This window comes from Meleagris gallopavo, chromosome 26, assembly GCF_000146605.3.
Source record: "Meleagris gallopavo isolate NT-WF06-2002-E0010 breed Aviagen turkey brand Nicholas breeding stock chromosome 26, Turkey_5.1, whole genome shotgun sequence".
Lineage (NCBI taxonomy): Eukaryota > Metazoa > Chordata > Aves > Galliformes > Phasianidae > Meleagris > Meleagris gallopavo.
The window spans coordinates 5,491,848-5,512,751 of NC_015036.2; the positions used below are offsets into that span (position 1 = coordinate 5,491,848).

General features: G+C 48.4%; 4 protein-coding genes across 7 annotated transcripts in view; all 4 read right to left on the reverse strand.

Moving 5' to 3' along the window:
* SCN2B (sodium voltage-gated channel beta subunit 2) overlaps positions 1-613 on the reverse strand; it is a 4,275-nt gene extending 3,662 nt beyond the window's left edge. The window contains exon 1 of the mRNA XM_010723746.3: positions 378-613. Within this exon, the coding sequence (XP_010722048.1) occupies positions 378-447 (70 nt within the window). The 5' untranslated portion in view covers positions 448-613. The remainder of the gene's footprint in view (positions 1-377) is intronic.
* A 1,239-nt stretch (positions 614-1,852) lies between these two features.
* On the reverse strand, positions 1,853-7,604 carry LOC104914366 (junctional adhesion molecule-like). 4 transcript variants are annotated; one of them, XM_010723748.3, is made up of 9 exons: positions 7,435-7,599; positions 5,820-6,210; positions 5,454-5,714; positions 3,890-4,053; positions 3,405-3,630; positions 3,147-3,264; positions 2,713-2,773; positions 2,494-2,589; positions 1,853-2,375 (listed from the first exon to the last, which is right to left on the reverse strand). In XM_010723748.3, the coding sequence occupies exons 3-9, from the start codon at positions 5,494-5,496 to the stop codon at positions 2,214-2,216; spliced, it is 870 nt and encodes a 289-aa protein (XP_010722050.1). In that variant the 5' UTR covers positions 5,497-5,714; positions 5,820-6,210; positions 7,435-7,599; the 3' UTR covers positions 1,853-2,213. The 4 variants fall into 4 exon arrangements, with proteins under 4 accessions (XP_010722050.1, XP_010722051.1, XP_010722049.1 ...); XM_010723749.3 differs by lacking the exon at positions 5,820-6,210 and having other exon boundaries at positions 7,459-7,604; XM_010723747.3 differs by lacking the exon at positions 5,820-6,210.
* A 638-nt stretch (positions 7,605-8,242) lies between these two features.
* Positions 8,243-14,181, reverse strand: MPZL3 (myelin protein zero like 3). Its single transcript, XM_010723750.3, is given in 7 exon segments — positions 8,243-9,402; positions 9,985-10,042; positions 10,845-11,007; positions 11,627-11,837; positions 12,836-13,002; positions 14,025-14,043; positions 14,045-14,181. Coding segments are annotated over 7 exon segments (699 nt in total). The 5' UTR covers positions 14,099-14,181; the 3' UTR covers positions 8,243-9,375.
* A 93-nt stretch (positions 14,182-14,274) lies between these two features.
* On the reverse strand, positions 14,275-19,814 carry MPZL2 (myelin protein zero like 2). The gene is made up of 6 exons (XM_010723751.3): positions 19,461-19,814; positions 17,372-17,538; positions 16,605-16,815; positions 16,213-16,357; positions 15,767-15,854; positions 14,275-15,229 (listed from the first exon to the last, which is right to left on the reverse strand). Exons 1-5 carry the CDS (start codon positions 19,513-19,515, stop codon positions 15,794-15,796), a joined length of 639 nt encoding a protein of 212 aa, XP_010722053.1. The 5' UTR covers positions 19,516-19,814; the 3' UTR covers positions 14,275-15,229; positions 15,767-15,793.
* Between the last annotated feature and the right edge of the window lie 1,090 nt (positions 19,815-20,904).

Genomic DNA, 20,904 nt, shown 5'->3' on the forward strand with positions numbered 1-20,904 from the left:
ACATGCCCCACTGCTACCCTGACCCCAAAGCACAGCACAAAGCACCCACAACCACCGGGCTGACCCCAGCCAAGCAAAGCAGCCAGCATCCCTGCCGCAGCCCTGCAGGGCATGCAACCAGCCCTGTGCGCAGCAAACCCCAGCAAGCAGGACGCTCGGCTGTCAGGAGAGGCAATGCTGCAGCGTACCCCCACCCTGCCCACAAGCAGGTCACCCTGGCTGCGGATTTTGGCATCAGGGCATCTTCATCCCGTCCCTGCAGCACAGCATCTCATCGCTGCTCCTCTCCCAGAGGGGCTTCTCGGGGCCCAGATATGGGGAGGGGGCTTCTCCCCACCTGGGTGCTGTCCCATGCAAGGGGTTGGGGTGGCACTTACCCAGCAAGAACAGCAGGCTGAGGGCAGAGAGGCACAGGGCAGGCTGAGGGAGCCAGGCATCCGGGCTCATTGTGAAGGAGTTGGGTGTGTGGAGAGGGCTTGGTGTTGGTGTGGGTTGTGGTGGTTTGCTTTTTTCGAACGCCCGGGTTATTTGCAGGTGACATATAACATTAGAGCTGCTTTATTTCCACAGCCCAATATGGCCGGTGGAGCGGTGCTGGGCTGAAAAAATCGGTAAATGCTATGGTTGGTGGATTTCAGCAGAGCGAGTGGGAGGGCAGAAAAAATTTCCCCTGAACAGAAGCTGAGGCTCCCAGCACATCACTGCTCCATGCTGCAGGGTGTGGGGTCGGCTGTGTCAGCACAGCTTTGCTTTTCTCACTGGGACCAAGCATCCCCCCAAAGCACCACGGTCAGAACGGGTTTCTGCTGAGATTCTCTCTCAGCAAGCAAGCAGTGCTCAGGGCTACCATGGAAAGTGCAGTGCCCAAGGAAGCACCTGGCAGCACAGACCTGGCCACGGAGATTCGTCAGCCCCTGCAGCCCCCATGCCACCAGGGCCACAGCATGTGGCACCTTCTGGGAGCACAGAAACCCTCTTCTGGAAGCAGAGTGCAAAGGTTGTACAGGACCTGGCAGGAGCTGAAGGTGCCCCGGGTCAGCACACAGGGGCATAGGAACTCTGACCCTGGATCCACAGCGCAAGGAGAGAGTATGGAGATCATGGAATTGGTGACAGCAGCCACACAGGCACCCCGTCCTCATGTGCGGTTTGCAGAAGCAGCACCAAAAAGGAGAAAGGTGAGGGATGCCCTGGAGGGAGAGCACAATTCAGTCCTTGCATACAGGGGCCCTTGAGAAGGATGGATGGGGCACAACGGGCGGGCAGAGCTGGGTCTGCTTTACTGGAATGGTTTCCACCTTGCTGCAAGGCAGCAGTGGGCGTATGCAAACTCAGCTCCCCAAAAAGGGCTCCAGGTGCTGCTTCCTCCTGAAATCCCACTGCTTCTCCTCACCCAGGAAAAAGAGAGTAGGGTGGCAACGTGAAACCAAGGAGTGCAGCCTGGAGCAGCCTGTGCTGCAGTCTCCCATCCAGCAGAGCCGAGGAGGTGGTCCCCAGCTCCCAGCTCTGCACCTGGAGGTGTCAAACATCTATATTTAGTGGCAGGAGGGGAGCCAGCACATTGCAAGGCGGCAGTCCTGGAGGAGGAGCGGCTGGGATTGCTGTCCCGCCCACCCAGAGCAGCGAGTCCCGGCGCTGGGCTGCGGGCAGGGGTGGTCACACCGTGGGCAGGGCACACGTGGGAGCTGCACACGTGGGGGACCCTGCCCTGCTCCATCCCCAGGCAGGCACCCTTCTGCTGCAAAGGGATCCCGTTTGTGGCCCATTTCGCTGGAGTCAGGCGGGTTTTGGCACACTCTGACATTGCACAGTTAAGCAGGAGGTAAAAGGAAGCCAGGAAAGGAGAAAGCTCCCTGGGCCTCGCTGAGTTTTATTAACTGCAGAAGATTCCACTGCACGGCTGCACTCACCCCCCCCTTTTCCTCCCCAGCCAGGCTCTTCTCATTATTTCCAGTCCTGGAGTTGGCCAGGGGGAAAAGCGCTGGAAAGTGGGGACTATGCCCTCTGTGTCCCTTTCTGGAGACCAGGGAGAAGGGATCCAGAGGGGACATCTCCCCAGGTCACCTTGCAGATGCCAGGTAAGCCACGTCCCAGCAGCAGTTCGGGATGGAAACATCAGTTAAAGGCTGACATCAGCTTAACAGTGACCAGCCAAAGGAGCAAAGAAGTCTTGCGCGTAGCTGCTGGCTAAGGGGTTTACAGCCCCAGAGTGGCTATTTCCCCCTCTCTGGGACACGAGGAAGTTCCTCCTGGGGTTGGCTGTAGGGCTGCTCGCTGTGCCCACCATCCCGTCTGCCTTCTGCCATCCACTCTGCTGGGATCACCCCCCTGGTCAGCTCCACGTAGATGCCATTCTCATGGAGGATGGAGGGATGCTGCAAAGAACCAGGGACAGGGTGAGTCCATCTGCAGGCACTGGGGCCATTGGGCATCACCAGCCAGGAGGGAAGTGGTGTAAGGTGTCTCACAGCCCTGGAGCTGCTCCCTCCTCACCATGGTGATGTAGGTCTCCTCAGCTCTCCTCTTCTTCCCTGCATCCTGATTAGCCTTAGGCACCTCAGCTTCAGGGATCGAGGAGTAAAGCCCTTCCTATGGGGGGGAGTGAGGGGGAGGGGGAGAGCAGGACACTTGGAACCAAGCAGCAAACAGGCAGGTGAGGGCCAGTACAACAGCCTCGTGCTTAGCCAGCCTGCCAGTCCCACGAGCTCCCACCTTGGCTTTGTCCTTGCTGCCATCATTTCTGGCTCTCTCCAGGGCCGTGGTGGCTGCGGACCTTGAGGGAAAGCAACAGAGGTGTGACGTCCAGCAGGAAGCATCACCTGCTCCTCCCATCCCCGAATCCCATTGCTGAGACCCTTCAGATGCCCCTTGGCAGCCGCCAGGTGACGGTGCCCACCGAGGCGCTGGGGGAGGGGGAGCCCATCGCGCTTCGCTTCTGTCCTGCAGTGCCCACCACCTCCCTTGGCCAGAGGGGTGCAGCCACGCAGGCAGCGGGGAGCCGAGCCGCTTTGGGAGGAGAGGGCAGAGTGACGCTAGAGGGCAGCAGGAGCAGCGCTGAACGTCTCCGCTTCCCGCATCTGCATCCTGCTTTGAGCAGGTCAACGGGGGGATGCTCAGCTCAATAAACCCGAAGCGAGCGTTAGTACCTCTTCCTCAGGTTGAGTCCTGCCAGGAAAGCCAGCACCACGGCCACGGCGCTGCAGCACACGGTCACAGCCCAAACTCCAGTGCGCCCCAGGACTTGGGCACTTTCTGCTCCTCTATCTGCAGGGAGACACCAGGGTGGGGGCTGCAACCAACAGGGACACCAGCACTGCTGCAGAGCCGTGCTGGTAGGTATGGAAACCCCTTTGCGAGGAGTTGGATGGGGGGTGACAAGTGAGGGGAGCTGCTGGGGCACACACCTCTCTGTGTTGCAGGGCTGACACGCAGCATCGTGTGGTTCTTGAAGATGCTGCCGTGCTGAAACAGACGGATCTCACACGTGTACTTGCCACTGTCATTCACCTGCACATCCTGCAGCTGGATAGAGCCATCCCAGCACGAAACGTCTCCCTGCCACCGCACCCGGTCTTGGAAACGGCCCACAGGGACGCTAGAGTTGCTGTAGTAATAAAATACCATCTCCTCCTGTCCGGGCACAGAGCGGCTGGTGAGAGAAGCCCAGCAAGCTGAGCACTGCAGCCTCTCCCCCCCACACACTGCGATCACCGTGCACAGAGCCCAGCTTGCTCCCTCCTGCATGCGTACCCCTGGAAAGCCCCAGAACACAGCACTGAATGCCTCAGCATGGGGCACACAGGTGGGGAGCAATCCTCCTGCAGTGCTCCAAGAGCAGCGGGGCTGCCTGACTCTCCCTCCCATTGCCCACCCCCCGGTTCTGACCCACCTTCTGTTTGCCAGCCACTGGCACGCGCAGCCAGTCCACTTTGGTCACCGTCCAGCCTGTGGCCTCCGGGTCTTGGAAGAGGCAGCGCAGCAGGACGGAATCCCCAGCGCTAGCGTGGAGCCAGGGCTCTGTGAACACCCATCCAGCCAAGCTGCTGCTCCTCCCTGCCAGGCACAAGGACAGCAGGATGAGGATGGCCGAGTGCAGCCTGCCTGTCCCCATAGATGTCTCCTCTCTGGATGAGCCTAAAGGCGCCGAGCAGTCCGGGGAGCAGCGGGGAGGCCCTGCAGATAAAGCCTCTCCCTGAGCCCTGCTTTCGGCAAGCCGGGGATGCGAGGCAGCACATCCTCCTGGGTGCCAGACACCGAGGGCTGCTGCACTCACTGAACAAACCGCATGGAAGGGAAGTGGGGAAGACACCTTGGGACTCAGTGCTCAGCTCTCTGCATCTCAGGGCTGAAGGCTGCAGCTCCTGCACTGTGGCTCGTATGAGTCACGGGCTGGGAGGACCAGTGTCACTCATTTGCAGCTGGCCAGAGGCAACTCTGCCCCTGTGCATGTCTCGGTTCCTCCTTTCACAACCTGCCCATCTGGCTTCCTGTCCGCTTGCTCACAGGCTCCTGACTGAGCTCGGACGTGTCCAACCACATAACCACCTCTGTGGGTTTCTGGAGAAGTGGAGCAGTGCAAAACAAAGCCAAAGCAAACAGAGGGACGTGAAAACAGAGCTGACCAAGACCAGCACTGCTGCCATAGGGGGCCACAAAGCACAGAACGCAGGGCAGAGAACACCCCTGAGGTTTCTCTAGAGAAAGCCTCCATCTCCCAAAATCTATGAGACAAAATGGCAAAGAGAGGCACCTCCTTGGCTGAAAGACAGCACAGAGCAAAGCCATGGGAAGCAGCACAGCAGGGAAGCACTGCCAACTGCAAGGAACGGAGAGAAGCATCAACAGATCCTAGCCAGGAGAACGGAGTGCCCAGCACTGCGTGTCAGGGCCGGGTGAGCTGATTCAGAGCTGCTTGGGCAGGGACATTTTTCCCAGCACTTGAGCTGCCCTGCTCAGCCCTTCCACAACCACCAAGGGCTGGGCCCTGGCAAGGCACCAAGCACTTGTCTGATGCCCTGTAAGTAATGAATGCAAAGTGCTACAGCTTCCCAAACAGGTTTCTTTTGGGCTTGACCAGCTGTGGAGGCAAACAAGAAGAGTATGTCAGCCCAGAAGACCAAGGAGGCCAGTTGCCTTAAGCAGAGCCAAAAATCAATAGCTTGGAAGCCTTACCCTGTGTTTAGTTGTGGTAAAGCTTTTCTACAACTTCCAAAGCCTTGGAGCCTGGTACAGTAAGTACAGGCCTCCAACAGGATGCTGTGACAATTCCAAGCCTATGTGTGTGCAGGAAGGGATCATGCAGCTCACGGATGCCAGAGGAGTTACTGGCACGCTCAACACTCTCAGCCCCGTGTGCCTACAAGCCTCCGAGTGGCTCTCATAGGAGAAAAGAGAAAGCAAAGGGTCTTCTGGCAAAGGCAAGGATAAAGCCACCAGAAGGATTTACAGCTTACCCAGTAATGTCAGCATCAGAGCCAGGCCCAGCAGCACCTTCATCTTCTCTCAAAGAGAACACAGAGGTAACACGTGCAGGACAGCAACTGCTTGCAGCTGCACCCCAAGGCCTGCAGAAGGCTTCCTCCAGTCCTTCAGGGAGGGACGTGATCTCTGCTGGATGTTTGGGTTCTCAAAGTTAGCCCTATCCCACCTGGGAACCTACAACTCAGTGAAGCACAGCTGTCACACGTGCCTCTGGTTTGAGACCGCTCTGAGCCCTGGAAAGGAAGAGTGAAAGATGGGGGGAGGGCTCAGCCTGAACATCGTTGCATTTCCCCTTAACCAATACAGCTTTCTGGTGGTTTGGGGGGCTGACTCCTTACCGTCAAACTTGAGACATTCACAAATATTCACTGCTGAGAAAACAAGGGGATGTTTTTTTTCCTGTAAACTTGGGGAAGTTTGGATACAGATTCTAAAATCACATTATCCTAGAGATAACCTCCTTGCTTCAGAACACCACACACGTTGAAAGCTTGTGCTGGAGCCTTTTGCGTCTGCCCAAGCAGTGCTGAGTTTGGTCACTGTGCTGTTTGTCCTGCTGCACATCTCTCAATACCGCTGATGCCTCCTTTCCCCAAAGCACAGACATGCCACAGCCCAAGGAAGAACTGACTGCCATCAGCAGGGAAGTGCTTGCCAGTGTTCACACAGATCACAGGAAGGCAAGCAGTACCGATTACCAGCATACATTTTTCAATACTGGCATTTCTGCTGTAGGAATAAATGAAACAAGAAATGAATCATATCCAAGTCTCATTAATTTCTCTCATTTTTCCTCCACTGTGAAAATCAGAGGCCCTCTGGATTAGCTTCAGCAAACCCTGAGATGGATGAAGGTACCAGAGATACACTCCAAGCAGCAGCCCTAGGAGAGGTGATAAATATGTGAGGTGAATATCTGGCATTGTTCCTATGCTGTCATCCCATTCCGTCCAGCACCACAGGGCAGACAGCCACAGCTGTGGGGTCCATTCTAGACTGCAGAACAGTCCCAGAGCTTTTTGGGCAGAGCACTGCCTATGGTTGGTGATGCAAAACCACTCTGCTTTTCCCTGCCCTCCCATCTCATAAGCAAAATCCTGAAAATGGCAGCAAGCCTTCCGTGATTCTCTCGAATCTGCCTCTCAAAAACCAAAATCTGTTTGGGGGATGGGCTTTGTGGAGGTGGAGGGGAGAGAGCTGTGGTTTGGGTATGCTCTTCTTTGCATGTCTGCTATGACAATCTGCAGCACAACTCACGCTTGTGCATGCATGACCTACAAACAACAAAATTCACACTCAGCTCCGAAGATGTTTTGGTGCAGCATATCTCAGCTCAGCAGGCCAAAGCATCCTGCTACCTCACCTTGTTTTACTTCAGCCATGCTGCCTTACAACACAGCTGGAGCTACACCTTCTCAGGGCCATCCTCATCACAGAGTGAAAACAGGACTTGGCTTAATAAAGGCCCTCAGCACACAGAAGCCTGCACAGAGGAGTATCAGCACTCAGAACTTTGAAATTCTTCTCGCTGAGACTCTGCTCCTTATTCACCAACAAGTTCTTCCTAGACTTCTTACCCTACTTCTGAAAATATTTTCTGGTTTCACCTCAGAATCCATTTCTGCAGGGTCTCCTTTCACAACACGCAGCAGCAAGTGCTGAAGGCAGCACCCACTCACCAGGCTGTTCTCTCTCACAATGCTGACACACCCAACCCCTTCCAAAGCCTCTCAGAGTAACTTCCTTCAATCCATTTGGAAAAAGACAAGAAAAAAAATACATGGATAGCACACTGTCCGCTTTTGGATACCATGGATACCACTGTCCCCACTTCTGCACATAGGAATCTTTATTCCAAGTACTTCTATGTTTCAGTAATTTTCTTTTTCATGAAGGAGAAAAAAAACCCCAAACATCAAAATAAATGTTCATAGCAAAAATAAAAATACTCACCCAGCGTGGTTTGGGGCAACCTACTTTTTTATCTTGTGCATAGAGCTCTTCAGTGACTGATTCGGAGTCTCTGAATTAATCATACTGAATCTTCCTGAGGTTGTGCGTGAGATGCTTGGAACACACCAGCTCTTTGTTTCAGGTCTCTTATTAAGGTTTGGTTTGGTGGTCACTCTTTGCTTTTAAGAGGAAGTTAAGAACTTGTAAGAGGAAGACTGAGGGTACTGATAAGTCAGAAGGGACTGTTGCAGACAGGCAAGAAGAATTACAGATGGGAACGCAGCTTGAAAAACCACTCTAGATAAGAGATATGGCCCCACTCCTTTCAGCACAGCAGACTGAGCCATTAGTCATTATGTAAGACTCAGCCCTGTTACACTGTTTGCAAAGCAGTCGCAGCAGAAGGTGAACATTCTGTGGAAAACAAAAGTTATTAATTTCCATAAAGAAGAGTGATGCGTTCTAGCTGAAAGTGGAACAATAAAGCCACTTCCTCCAAGTTGCAAATCCCAACATCCTTTCTCAGGATAGTTTTTGTTGGTAGAAACATTGAGCCATCACAAAGCACGATTTTTTAGACGTTATTTTGCTGTAGATGGAAGGAAAGAAAATTATCTGGGGACACAGATCTACGGCTGACTTGCACTGCAGTTAGAACTCCTACATCCCTCTGGTTAACAGCCATCACCAGGCTGGGCGCACCTTTTCCCAACATCACAATTTCTTTCGGCAAGCAACGAGTTAGGATGGCAGTTTGATGAGCTCAGTACATTTACCTATACGTGGCCAAATAAAGAAATCCACAGCCTTGAATGAAGCATTGCAATTTATTGGTACCAGTGCAAAGTAGACAGTAAACATATACCACATACATGGAAGGAGACCGTTCAACCAATGCCATATACCAAAATGAGGCAGAAAACAGCAGCTCTTCAGCTATTAGAGAAGAATTCCACTGCTCCCTGTAATCTATTATTGAACAAGGCTGGTGAGAGAAGGTGCTCTCAATCTTACAAGACAGCAATGATACATTTCACCGTTTCCCAAAAAGTCACTGTTTCCCTGAAAGAGAGGAGGAACACGATTGTTCTTCTGAACACAGAACATCCCTTTGGACAAGGCCTTGAGTCAGTGGTTGAGGTAGATGGGGTTGTGTTTCCCCAGACATAGAGTCCCCATTCGCATTTCTGATTTATAAAGTAGGCTGTTTGTGAATTGTGCTTTGTGTAAGTAGAAGATGAACCCAGTAATGCAGCTGTTGGACAAATAAAAATCAAAGTAAGGTAACACTGCTGTGCAGTTGAATCAGAAAACAGTAGGAATAAAATGATGATCCTGTAATTAAGTGGCAGCTCGAGCAAGGAAACAATTAAAAAACAGTAGGTTCTCTTTGCTTTGAGACAAAGGATGCCATGTAACAACTTAATCAGACTGCTCTAAGTCCTTAGCAAGTATGTTGCTCAAAAACTGAGAATATGTTTGTCAGTGCCCAATGATGATTGTCTTAGGGAGCTCACGTATCACTCTGGAGTTCTCTGTTCTTCAGAGTGGAGAACTCCTCAAGTGGAGTTCAAGGACACAAGAAAGGAGGGATATCATCAACCATAAAGGAAACATTACCAAGTAAACTAAGAAAAGAGCATTGTCAAACTGCTGGTAGGAAACAGCCTGTACAGCTGCAAGCACTGAGGTTCCTGTAGGCACTGAAGTAGGGAGGTTTTGGAGTTTCTTTTTTTCCCCCCCACTCCCTCAATAAATTGTGGAGATTTCAAAAATCGTTATGTTGTGCTTAGAAGTGAACTATCCAAGCACTGTTGTTCCAGTATACCAAGATGAGAGCAGCACTTCCAATCTGTGCTGTTATCCAGCAGCCTCTGTACTTATTTAGTCATGATTTTCAGCATTGTAATTTTGTTCATTATCCATACATTTGATCCTTCGTCAGTATGGGTCTTCCTCATCTGTGTCCTAAGCAGGGGGAATGGAGAGAGAAATTAACACTGTGTACCAAGACATCAGTTTGATAAAAATTTGACTCTGCTAGGCTTCAGACAAGAGCTCGAATATTTCCCAAACTGCTGGTGTGGTTGAATAAGTCTCAGAACTTGTAGTTGTACAAACACTTGCAGCTAAATCTATTGGACTGTCACAAACACAGGTGAATTGCCACTGCTCAATTAACACATGAAATGTATTTTAAATTAAGCAGCAGATAAAACTTAAGCAAAAGAAAAACAGTGCAGAAAGATATCAACTCCAAAGGCATCCCAGCCCCCTACACTGGGATCCAAAGCAGCACAAACTGCTGTGTTTTTCAGCTATGACCATCCACAAACTTTCAGATCCCCATCTATCATTCTAACCACAGTAATCACGCCTTGGCATCTTCACAGCCCAGCTCTGCTGCCCTCATGTGTAGAAAATAGCAAGGAGTAAAAGCACAGCCAAATGAGACTGAAGTCTCTGAAATCCACAGAGGTCATGTTCTTACACCTCCTCTCAGTATTGGTATTGAAAAAATAAGTGGTAAAGGCATCAACTTTCACTTACCACACAGTTCAAACACCAGGTTTTGAGTCTCTCCATGCAGCTGTCTGTATACTCGGACCTGGAAAGCAACGAGTACAGGATGAGGCTGGACCTTCCACCATCAAACACAAACTGTCTCTCTTCTATTGACTATGATTTCCACCCCCTATTACTGAATTTTAAGGCTATTCATCATCTCTTTGACTTCATAGCAAGCCCAAAAAGAACAGGGAGTGTCAGGTTTCTTATTTCAAAAGGCAGCTATTTCATTTAATAAGAGCTGCCACTTAGGAGGAACAAATCTATGACAATAAGCAGAGTGTTATATTAAAATACCAGTACTACAACTGAGCAGAGTGAGTTCTCTGCAAAAACAGGGGCAACTCCAGCAGTTGCAGGGCTGCTTTTGTGCTTTTACTACAGTATCACACGAAACATTCCCAGCACAGAGTCCTCTCCAATTCAGAAGGGAGTCCAGACTTCAGGTGCTGTTCAACACTTGGCAGCTCTGGTCGGGCCATCACTGGAGCAGCTAGCATTTAGTTTGTGTTGGTTACATACAAACAAAACTAAGCAAACGTCAGCAAAATATTTTGCCAACTTAAGCTGAAATAAGTTTAGGTAGGGAAGTGAAAGACTGTCTAACCCTAAACTGCTTCACTTCCATGGCCTCATACCGCAGCCAGGAAAAGAGATGTAAAGCATTTATGCTTCAAAACTGAGTTTTTCTCCCAAAGAGTTTCTGCTCACTAGCTAAATTACGCTCATACAGTGACTGAACTGCAGACGCTGAGAGCTATGCAATGAAGAACAGTAGAGAAACAATGGCCGGTGTCTAGAAGCCAAGGAAGAACAAGCTTTAGGTTCCAGACAGAACTTACTCAGATTCTTCAACAGAGGATTTCTTGCAGCCAGGTTTTTTCTTCTCTTTTATCAGTCCAGATTTCCTTCCCATCCTCACCAACATCAGAACAACCACAACAGTGGAAGGGATAAATACTACAATGGATAGCAGTGTCACTGAAGTCAGTTGGAAAGAAAAGCCTGCAGGATAGACAAAGAACAGCCCCATGGTAACTAGTTAAATATGGCTTTCTTAAAACTCTGTGAAAAATATGTTCCAGGACAGACTGATATCCTTTTTACACACAGCACAGGGCTGGCAGTTTTGAAACAGCTTGTTGCTGAATCTGTAAGACTCCTAGCACATATCCAGCACAGTAGGATGCTTTATGTGCAAAAAATGACAAAGAAAGGCAGGTCGTGATGTAACTGTGTAAGCTACGCATTTGGGGCAGTTCTCACATGTAAGGCAGATGATGAAATTAAGTATGACTAAAAGTCAGTGTTTGTGGTCTGACCAGAATTTCCCCTACTACTACTGCAATATTTGAAGACTGGAATTCCTGAACAAAAGCCCATTTTTAATTTCTGTTATCAACACTGCCTTTTTCCATCTCTGTCTCCAGTAAATTCAGTGGTTCTCAGTGTGTTTAGCATTGAAAGAACAGAGCTGAGGTAGCTCTTGCTGAAAATCCTACAGGGAACTCTCGGGAACAACTTCACATGCAATGCTCAGATTGTTATGGTTCAGACAGAGCCACAGTGCAGCTGTACCACACAGGTATGTGTGATTGAGAATGTTGATTAAAAAAAGGCTTACCCCTCTCTGTAACAATCAGCACTGTCTGGGGAATGTTATGGTATACATCTGGAGGGTTCTTCACGCTGCAGATGAACGTCCCATTGTCACTCACAGACGGACTTTGGATAGCAATGGAAGCATCGCCCTTAGCAGTGTTCCCAAGCCAGGATATTCTGTCTTTGAACCGTCCCACTGATGGTGTGTATGCAACAGACTGATAGTGAAAAACCTGAAAGGAGGGAAAAGCAATAATTACTCTAATAAAACAGTCTACTAAGAAAACAAAGTCAAGCACTTCTTGGATTATAAATGAAGAAATATGCATTAACAAGTCAGAAAGAATAATACTTATACAGGAGAGCTCTCTAAGTTCCTATTTGTTGATTTTGAATCAGCTGCATTTCACTATCTCTCCAAAGCTTCTATCTTGCAGTCTTAGCACTCGTATGTGTCACCATTACCCTTCTGACCATATTGTTCCCTTCCATAGATCTGCAGCCAAGAAGTAGAGCACGTTCCTTCTCTCACACAACAGAGCATCACAGCTCTTCAGAATATGCTTTTGGTACTCTTGCACTTACCATTCTATCTGTAAAGACTTAGCAGACCTCGTTTCATACAGGCAGCATCCTTTTATTCCAGATATGAGAACATTATGAAGAGTTCAAACTCTACAGGAAGCATTAATCACTAATTAACTGTAAAGATAAACATTTTCAGTTTCTGCCTTGAATGAGAGACTTTCAGCAGGTGTTCAGATTTCTATATTTATACTTAGATTTCAAAGGGTTACCACCAAGATAAAGCAGCAACCCGTAAACCTCAGAGAAAGACTGAAGACAGTGATGCCTATCTTTGCAAGCATTTTTACTACTCTAAGGTATATCAAGAGTAGATTACAGCACCAAATTACTAGGATACATTTGCCTCCAAGCAAGCTCTCAATCGAATGCTTTACAGTCATTCTAGATATAGCAGTAGGGTACAATTTAGCTCTTGTGTCAAAATCCAAAGGATCACTTAATCATTTCTATGCACTTACATAAACTATTTCTTGCCCAAAGGACACACAAGCAATTTCAGATGGAAAAGGAGACAACAAGGACAATCCCAACCTTTAAAGTGATGAAGAAGCACAGCAAGGCAAACAGAAAATACCACCAGATTTTCATTGTGCACAGGGACCAGATCAACATCCAGTTGAAAAAGACTCCCTGCCCCACTTACTGTCTCCATCTGACCACCAGTAAGGGGCCGGTATGTCCAGTCTATCGTCAGACTCTCAGTGATGGGAAAACTGGATTTGAATGAGCATTTCAGCACTACTTGTTCACCCACATAACCTCGCACCTCCGGACTGGTTTTAATATCCAGAGAAAGAGCACCACAGATACCTGATGGAAGAAACCCAAAAGACAAGAATTACATTCTTGTTATTTGTGAGGCATGGAAGAGATGATGCCCCAGACATACTGATGCATGTGCAATATAAAGATGGAAGCCCAGCAGTGACTACCATCACCATAATAAAATCTAAAGAAAAATAGATGATACCCCTAACTTATATTCTCTATGGGATTGTAACTTATCCCAAAAAGCCTTTATCTGGAAAATACCACCAAAAGCTTACGGATGTTTACAAATGGAGGTTGGTGGCCCTGTCTGTGGCAGGGGCGTAGGAGAGTCATGATCCTTGCGGTTCTTTCCAACCCAGGCCATTCTGTGATTCTGAGGTAGAAGAGGTTTTTAGAGCCAAAAAACTGTACCAGCTAACTCAGAGGAATCACACGGTGCTGGCCTTAGACTGCTGCCAGGTGGTTCTGATGCTTTGCACCAAAGCGATGGAACTGGTGACTGGGTTCAGAGTCACACCATACTGGCAAACAATCTTCACTTATAATTTTCAGGGTGCCATGCAATTCCTGCTCTATTTCCTTACTGCAGTGCTCCAGCCAAGGAGGAAACCTGCCTCAGCAACCTGAGCACTCCCTTAGTAAGAATGGACTGAGTTGGGAGGGGACATACAGCCAGTTCTAACCCCAGCTGTGGGCTGGATGCCCCCCACCAGCTCAGGCTGCCCAGAGCTCCATCCCACCTGGCCTTGAGTGCCTGCAGGGATGGGGCACCACAGCTCTCAGGGCAGTAGTGCCAGTGCCTCACCGCCTTCTGACAACAGGATTGGCTTCCTCCTCACATCTAACCTAACCCCCAGCCCCTCCTTATAGCTCAAAGCCACCCCCCCACACACCCCGGTCTGTCCCGCGGACAAGCTGGGCACACAGCGCTGAGAGGCGAAGGCCGCCGGCAGCGCCCAGCAGAAAGGCTTTCTCCCACCGCCCCACCCCAGTGCCTGCAGCGCGCGGCCGCCCAACCCCCGCAGCGGCCTTACCGACCGCCGCCACCCCTCGTTAGTTACCGAGCAGGAGCAGGACCCCCCCGAGGAACGAGATAGCCGACTTCGGCCACCCACACCGCCTCGCCGCCCCGCATCCCGGCCGCGCCGGCTCCTCTCAGGAGCGCAACATGGCGGCACACCTGCGGGCAGCGCAGGTGAGGGAGGGGGCGGCCCCAAGATGGCCGCCCTGTGTCTCCATGGCAACGGGGCCGCGCCTCTCACCTGGGCCGCCTTGCAGACGCTGGCCAGTAGGCCGAAGGGCATCCGTGCCTCGGGAGGGAGCCCAGCGTGCGATGTGAATTTCTCCGGTGTCACACCGCTTTCATAATGTTGTCACTTCTACCCACAAACCGCGTTTATTTACGATGGACAAAATAGAAAACAAAACTGTACAAACAGATAACGTGGTCAGCATGTTACACGCAGAGTTATAAAGCCATAAAGTTACCTTTTAAATAAACTGGCTGATATTTTGATTTAGTGTTGGTTAAACACCAGAATAGCTCAGTGGTTTTAGTGACCTAGTTTGCTTGAGGTTGGATGGAAATACAGGGTATGTGTTAAACAGATGGATTTACAGGAGTAAGATGTGCTGGTGGTACGTGGGGCTTTGAGCAGCATCCAGAGAAACAGTGCTGTGCCAGTGGGAGGATGTTTTGTCAGCTATCCCATGGACAAAGCCTACTGGAGTGAAAAACACACCCATTGGTCCAGTTATCCCTAACAAGAAACAGCAGACATTCCTTCTCTGTAACTTTCCATTTAAAGTAGCAAAGAGATTTAAATTACTTCGTAGCAGCTCCTCTGATCCCTCTTATGGTCTTCCTTTTGGTGACCCCAGACGGGGCACAATAATCTGGCAGCCCAAATGTACCCTTGGATTTTTAAGGTGCATGAGCGTGTGCCTGCTCAGACACAGCAAATATCTATCCAGTCACTCATCTTGGTGCTTTGTTCAAATCGGCTGACATTTCATCCTCACAACCAATTTGTTCACATTTGGCAGCTGTGGAGATTAAGGGCAGTTCCTCGTTCACGGGGCAAAGACCTCCTGTTGTTCTTCGGTGAAGGAAATAACACTTTACAACTTATGTTAAGGTCACTCTCTTTTCTTGCAAGAATTTCAGGTTGAGCAGGGATACCACACTTCCAGCATCAGGCGTCTGTAATTCAGCTTTGTTCTAAGATCCAAAATTACAAGCTTTCACCATCTGCTTTAGAAGTACCTAAGAAGGAGGATTAGAAGAAAAACAAAACAGATTCATTACTCATGATTACTGTTGAAAACATAGGAGAAGCATCTGTTCACCTCAGAAATTGAATGGGGAAAACTTGGGCTGAAATATTTCAGCAAAGCCAGCAAATCTGGAAAGAGTTTCAGTCTTCCTGTAGCGATTTTAAGGAAATAAATATTAAATTAATCAAAAAGCATATTCAAAACTAATGAAAGGGAATTCATTCCTCTCCACAAAACAAGCACAACATGGAAAGCAGTAATAATGGCTTTCCTGCAATGATCCCCATTGATAAGGTGGAGAAATCTCTCTGATGGTTAAGAGAGAGCTCTGTCACCACTGCCTTTCAGTCGTCAGTCTCTCTCTGGAGGTTCCTCAAGAGCAACGTGTGTCTGTGGTCTTAGTTGTTCATATTTATGGCTACTGCGGCCTGCTGACTGCAGAATGGAAGTGAAATACATAAATAAAACAATCTAGAAAGTCTGCGGTAACACCAAGACATTAATTAGAGAATGTTTGATTAGATACCTGCATTGTATATACTATCAGAGACCTCTAATCTTCTAATGGAGTGATTTCCTTCTCTTCTATATTCTTCAGCTTCTCCTTTTCTCTACTTTTATGAAGAAAGTAAAAAAGAAAAAAAAAAGAAAAAAAAGAAAATCAGCATCAGATGTCCTGAGCAGCAGCGAGGTTCTGATTTACATACATAATATATAATAGGAATTTGTATGAGCTTCTACTGTGTAAGGAGCCAACTCGAAGTACAAGAGCAAAATGAGGGCTCCGAAGTTCATTCACCCCTGGGGCTCTGTTCTGACTGCAAGTAAGCAGCCAATTATTGCTAATTATGTTGGCAGTTTTTCATTGTAGATGCTTAATATAGGGCCCAAGCCAGTGATTCAGAATGTCCATGAAGATATATTTGACAAGCTTTCCCAGAAGCCTTTCTCCCTCTCCCCTCTTGTGCTTACAGTTCAGTGTCTGCCACCTCGATCGTCCTCTCTTGCTGTTTCTTCCGATGATGTCGACAGATAATCACAACTGTCACCACAATGATCATCAAACCACAGGCAGACCCAATGGCTATGGCAAGGAAGTGGATTTCTGAGAAATTCACTGCATGGAGAGAAATAGGTGAATGAACAAGAGGGACACGCTGAGGGCTTTTGGTATGAAGCTGGATACCTATTCCCACGAATATAACCTTTTCTTAAGCACTTTTTTCCATTATATCCATTACATTTCCTCATGCTTTCACTTTATAATCCTTTTTCTTCCATGCATTTTTCCATCTGTGGAGGAAGACCCGTCCCCGTTTTGCACTAAGTTCGCGTGGCTGCTTGTGGTGTTCTTGGCCTCTCACCTTTCTGCACAACTCTGAGTCGCACTTCTCCAATGGTGCCATCGATGTCTCGTGGGTTCTTCACTTGGCAGGTGAATGTTCCATTGTCAGTGGGCTGTAAATTCCAGATAATGATGGAGACATCATAACGCTCAATATTCCCATCCCAAGTGACTCGCCCTTTGAACCGTCCAGCAGACGGCATGTAGGGCTCCTTGAGATAATAAAATACCTGGAAAAAAGAGAGGAAACTGTCACTCCTGCAGCTTATGAAGTGAAAGTGGAGCAGCACTAGCTCAGAAAGCTTGCCTGAGCTGAGGAGAGCTGTCTCTCTCAGATGAATCTAAAACAATTTCAAAATGCTCCAGCAGCCATACGACCTCAGTCCTCTCAGGCCTAAGGCTTTGTTAGGCTGTTCAACAGTCTTTCAGTTATGCTACAGTACTTGTTGAGCTGCCTGTCCTGACATGTTGGCCAAAGAAAATCATAAGTCATCACGTGCAGGATGTTAGCTAAGGTATGGGATTCTGTTGTCAGCAGGTGAAATTTCCTGCTAGCCTGCTTACCCTAAACTAAGCAGAAAGGGGCTTTCTTGAACAAGGTTATCCAAACAAAACCTCTTGCTTAGAGTAATCCTGATGAACGGCAGAGAAAGGCTCTCTGAGATGTACATACTTGTGTGCATGCCCAGACCCACGCCTGGCATTGTTACCCAGCCAGTGCTGGGCCCTGGGAGTGGTTTATGTGAGCAAAGCGTCGATGCAATGGAGCATAAGGGTCTCACTCACTGGCTCATGAGAGCTTAGGTCCTCAGGCTGGAAGTTCCAGGTCACTGACAGCAGTGGGCTAATAGGGCTGCTGCTGGAGAAGGTGCATTTCAGCCGTAGGTTAGTTCCATTCACAGCATCCACCTCCTTAGAAGTATAAACTTCTATGGCTGCAACAGGCCACAGTGCTGCAGGGAAAACAGGAAGGGGTTAGAAGTAAACAAAACTACTGCCTTGGAATAATCTCATCACTTATCTGTGCTTGGTCTAGGCAGGAGCCTGCCCTGTCTGCCCTATTAACGTTTAACCTAACAATTAAAAGCACACCGGTTTAATTACTGAGTGTGGCAGTCCTGTGTATACAGAACCCAAAAGACCCCATGTGCTTCATGGCTTTTGTAGGTGATGTGTGAGCTGCACCCTGCTGCTTTCACGGGAGTTTGCTTTCATCCGCACTGCCAGGACAATGGTTCCTTTGTAGTTTTGTGACTGCAGTTAAATACTGACAGATCTAATAAGGAGTTGAGGAGGGACCTCCCTCGCCTGCAGGAAAAGACACTGGTTTGGTTTTTTAAGGAAACGTCTCTTTTCAGGCGTGAGCAAGTGACACCTAGGAGGTGCAATGCTGCTGGAAATGCCAGCCCTCTCGCTGCAGAAGCTTCTATCTGACAGGCACAAAAGATGTCACATAACTTCATGTGCTTGTCCTGCTCACATTATCACAGGTGATTACACCTTATTGTACTCAATTCCTCAGGCAGATTTCTTCAGAAAAGCAGCTCTGTTCCTTAAAGTAGCACTGCTAAGCACCTATGAACAGTTACCACCTCCCACCCCTGAACTTTCTTCTATCCACTTTGCCTTATTACTTTGAGTGTCACGCACACTGCGGTGAAAACTGCTTTTACTCATGTAAGAGCAGTCTGTTGAGGAGGTTAATAACACCACCAGACAATTGTAGGCAAAGCAGGTTGAGAATCTACACAGGAAATCCTCAAGATAAATCTGCAAACATTTGTTTGTCAAACAAACATCCTCTGTTAAGAAAACCACCACAGCTGCTGCTTCAAAATAAGCTAACATCAAGGCAGAGGACATAGAGAAGAGCAGCAAAGGTGACCACGAAAGACCCAGAAAGAAGGTGCCCTCATTTCCCTCTTTTTCCCCCTGTGATCACATTATTGCTTCCCTCACTGCTTCAGACCTCTGAACCGGCCAGCACAGTCCTCTGGGTTAATGAGTCAATTTCCACTGGTAAAAGGAAAGAAAGAAAAAATCCTTACAAAGTAGAAAAAGAAAACATGAATGATTTTCTATCACATCAGGAAAGTGATATAACCCACTCAGTATGACTCAAGGAAAAAGAGCTTATCGGGGGTTGTCATAGCAAAGACAATTAATACTCCTGTATTTCAATACAATTTATAGCTAAAGAATTTCTTTTTCCTCAGAGGAGAAAATATTTGAAATACCAAAACACCGAAGGAGATTGTATTTCAAAACTTCACTGGCAGAGATCACGACTCTCTCCCAAAGATCCCACGTTGAATTTTCCTGTTTTCACTTCAAACTTCTTAAAAAGAACAACTGTGGGAACGAAGGGTAAAACATACATTTTTTTATAAGGCAGATTATTGAGAGTATCTGTGTTCCAATACTTCTCATAAGGAGGTCGTGGTGTTCCCAGATTGAATTTTGATTCTGGTTACATTGATACCAACCACTGACAATTCAAGTGGCTTTTTTGCCATAGTTACTTATTGCTGTGTAAAGGACCTAAACAGCGCTGCTAACAAACTGTGATTGTCTGGTAACAAAGACAGTGAAAAAACACCGAAGTCCGGATTCCTGGTAAGATCAAAGAGTGAGGCAGGAGGGGAAAAGATGTGTAACCAGAGCTCAGAATTAGATCAGTGTTCTTCCTCCACTCGAACACACCTGAGCCTGTTTGTCACAGAAATTCAATCCGGGACCGAAAGAATCACAGCAATCATCCACAACCAATATCTGAGACTCCTGTAAAGTCGCTGCCTTAATGAGGATGATAATTAAGGGATGAGAAGAGGAAAGTCAAGATGGCAACAGAGGCCACAATGCCAGGTTTCCTTACCTCGGAGCTGTACCCCAAGGATGAGCACAGCCCCCAGCCAGGTGGGGCTAGGCATCGGGAAAACAAGTCCGTGCTCTGCGGGCTGAGCAGCACAGGGAGAAGTTTGTTTCAGGCTCTTGATAACTGGATAAGAAATGAGTTTCTCAAAGCTTTCCTGGGACGGTTGAGCAAATGCTTTTCTCTCAGCTTGGCCTGGCAGGCAATGTGAACACGTCTTCCTGCTTGAGTCACTGCCCTGCACTGAAGGAGAGGTGCGGCAGTCAGACAGCTCACTTCTGTGTGTAAAGCAGGCAGATTTTCAAGGTAAGATTAATTTCTTCTGCCTCCCATATTCCCTTGCTCTTTTGTGTTGCAATCATCTCCCCTCCCAGCTTCCAGTTGAAACCACTCCCCTCTTGGGGGACGGCATTTTGCACCTAAACATCGATTTGCCTTGAGGTGTTTAGAGATAGCCTGAAGGAATGAAGTCTATTTGTTTGATTGGAAAGCTGCAAACAGTACCAAAAAAAAAAAAGAATAACAGAACAGCCAGCCTGTGGCAGCACTGTGGGCATGCGCTCAGATCGTGGAAGGGTCCTGCTGAAACACAGCTACCTGTAGTGAAGAGAGGCAATCACTCTGCTTTTTGTTGCAGCTGTCCCGTGGAAGAATTGGGCAACAGCATTATCTAATGCTGGTGAAGTTCTTGGAAAAGTCAGAAGACAACAGCCTCAGACATGAGTCAAACCCAGTGCTAGTCCAGGCACTGCTTGGAAAGCCCCACCATGCTTAACAACATGGCACAAGGAGCTGGAGAAACTCAGTGGGACACAAAATGTTTTCCCAGTGACACGTGAGAGCACGAAACTGAGTTGTGCATGTGCGTTAGCAATAGCAGGGTGTTTGCATTCAGAGACCATAAATCAGATAAAAGCATTGAAGTTGCTACTGGCCGCGACTGGGCTTGTGTCTGATCCTTGGCCAGCTTCCAAAGCAGCCATCCCAGATTATGAACTTTCATTTTGACTGGTGCTAATTGCCTTTGCAGTGGTGCCAAAGCAGGAATGAGGCGTTTTAGCACCTGTAAGACTGATGTATCTCAGACCCATTGAGCTCACACTGTATGCACCATCTGAGCACATGCTATTCAGTCCATTCAAACGCTGGAAGGGTAAGCTCTTGCTATGGTTGATAGCTCCATAGAATCGCTTGGCTTGCAGGTCTCTTACAGTCCTGGGAGAGGTAATTGCTACTCACCTACATTGTCTCAGGTCTGAACTTGAAGAGTGTTGGCACAGGCTCTTATTTTTAATCACTGGATTCTTTCCTCGGGTGAGAGAGACAGGTCCAGTCTTTCTCGATTTGGAAGAAGCTGAACTGCTGTCATTACAGCGGTTTCAGAGTGAGTGTTTGGGTCTCCCCTGGCTCTCCTCAGTGCAGAGGAACTCCAAATACACCCTGCTTC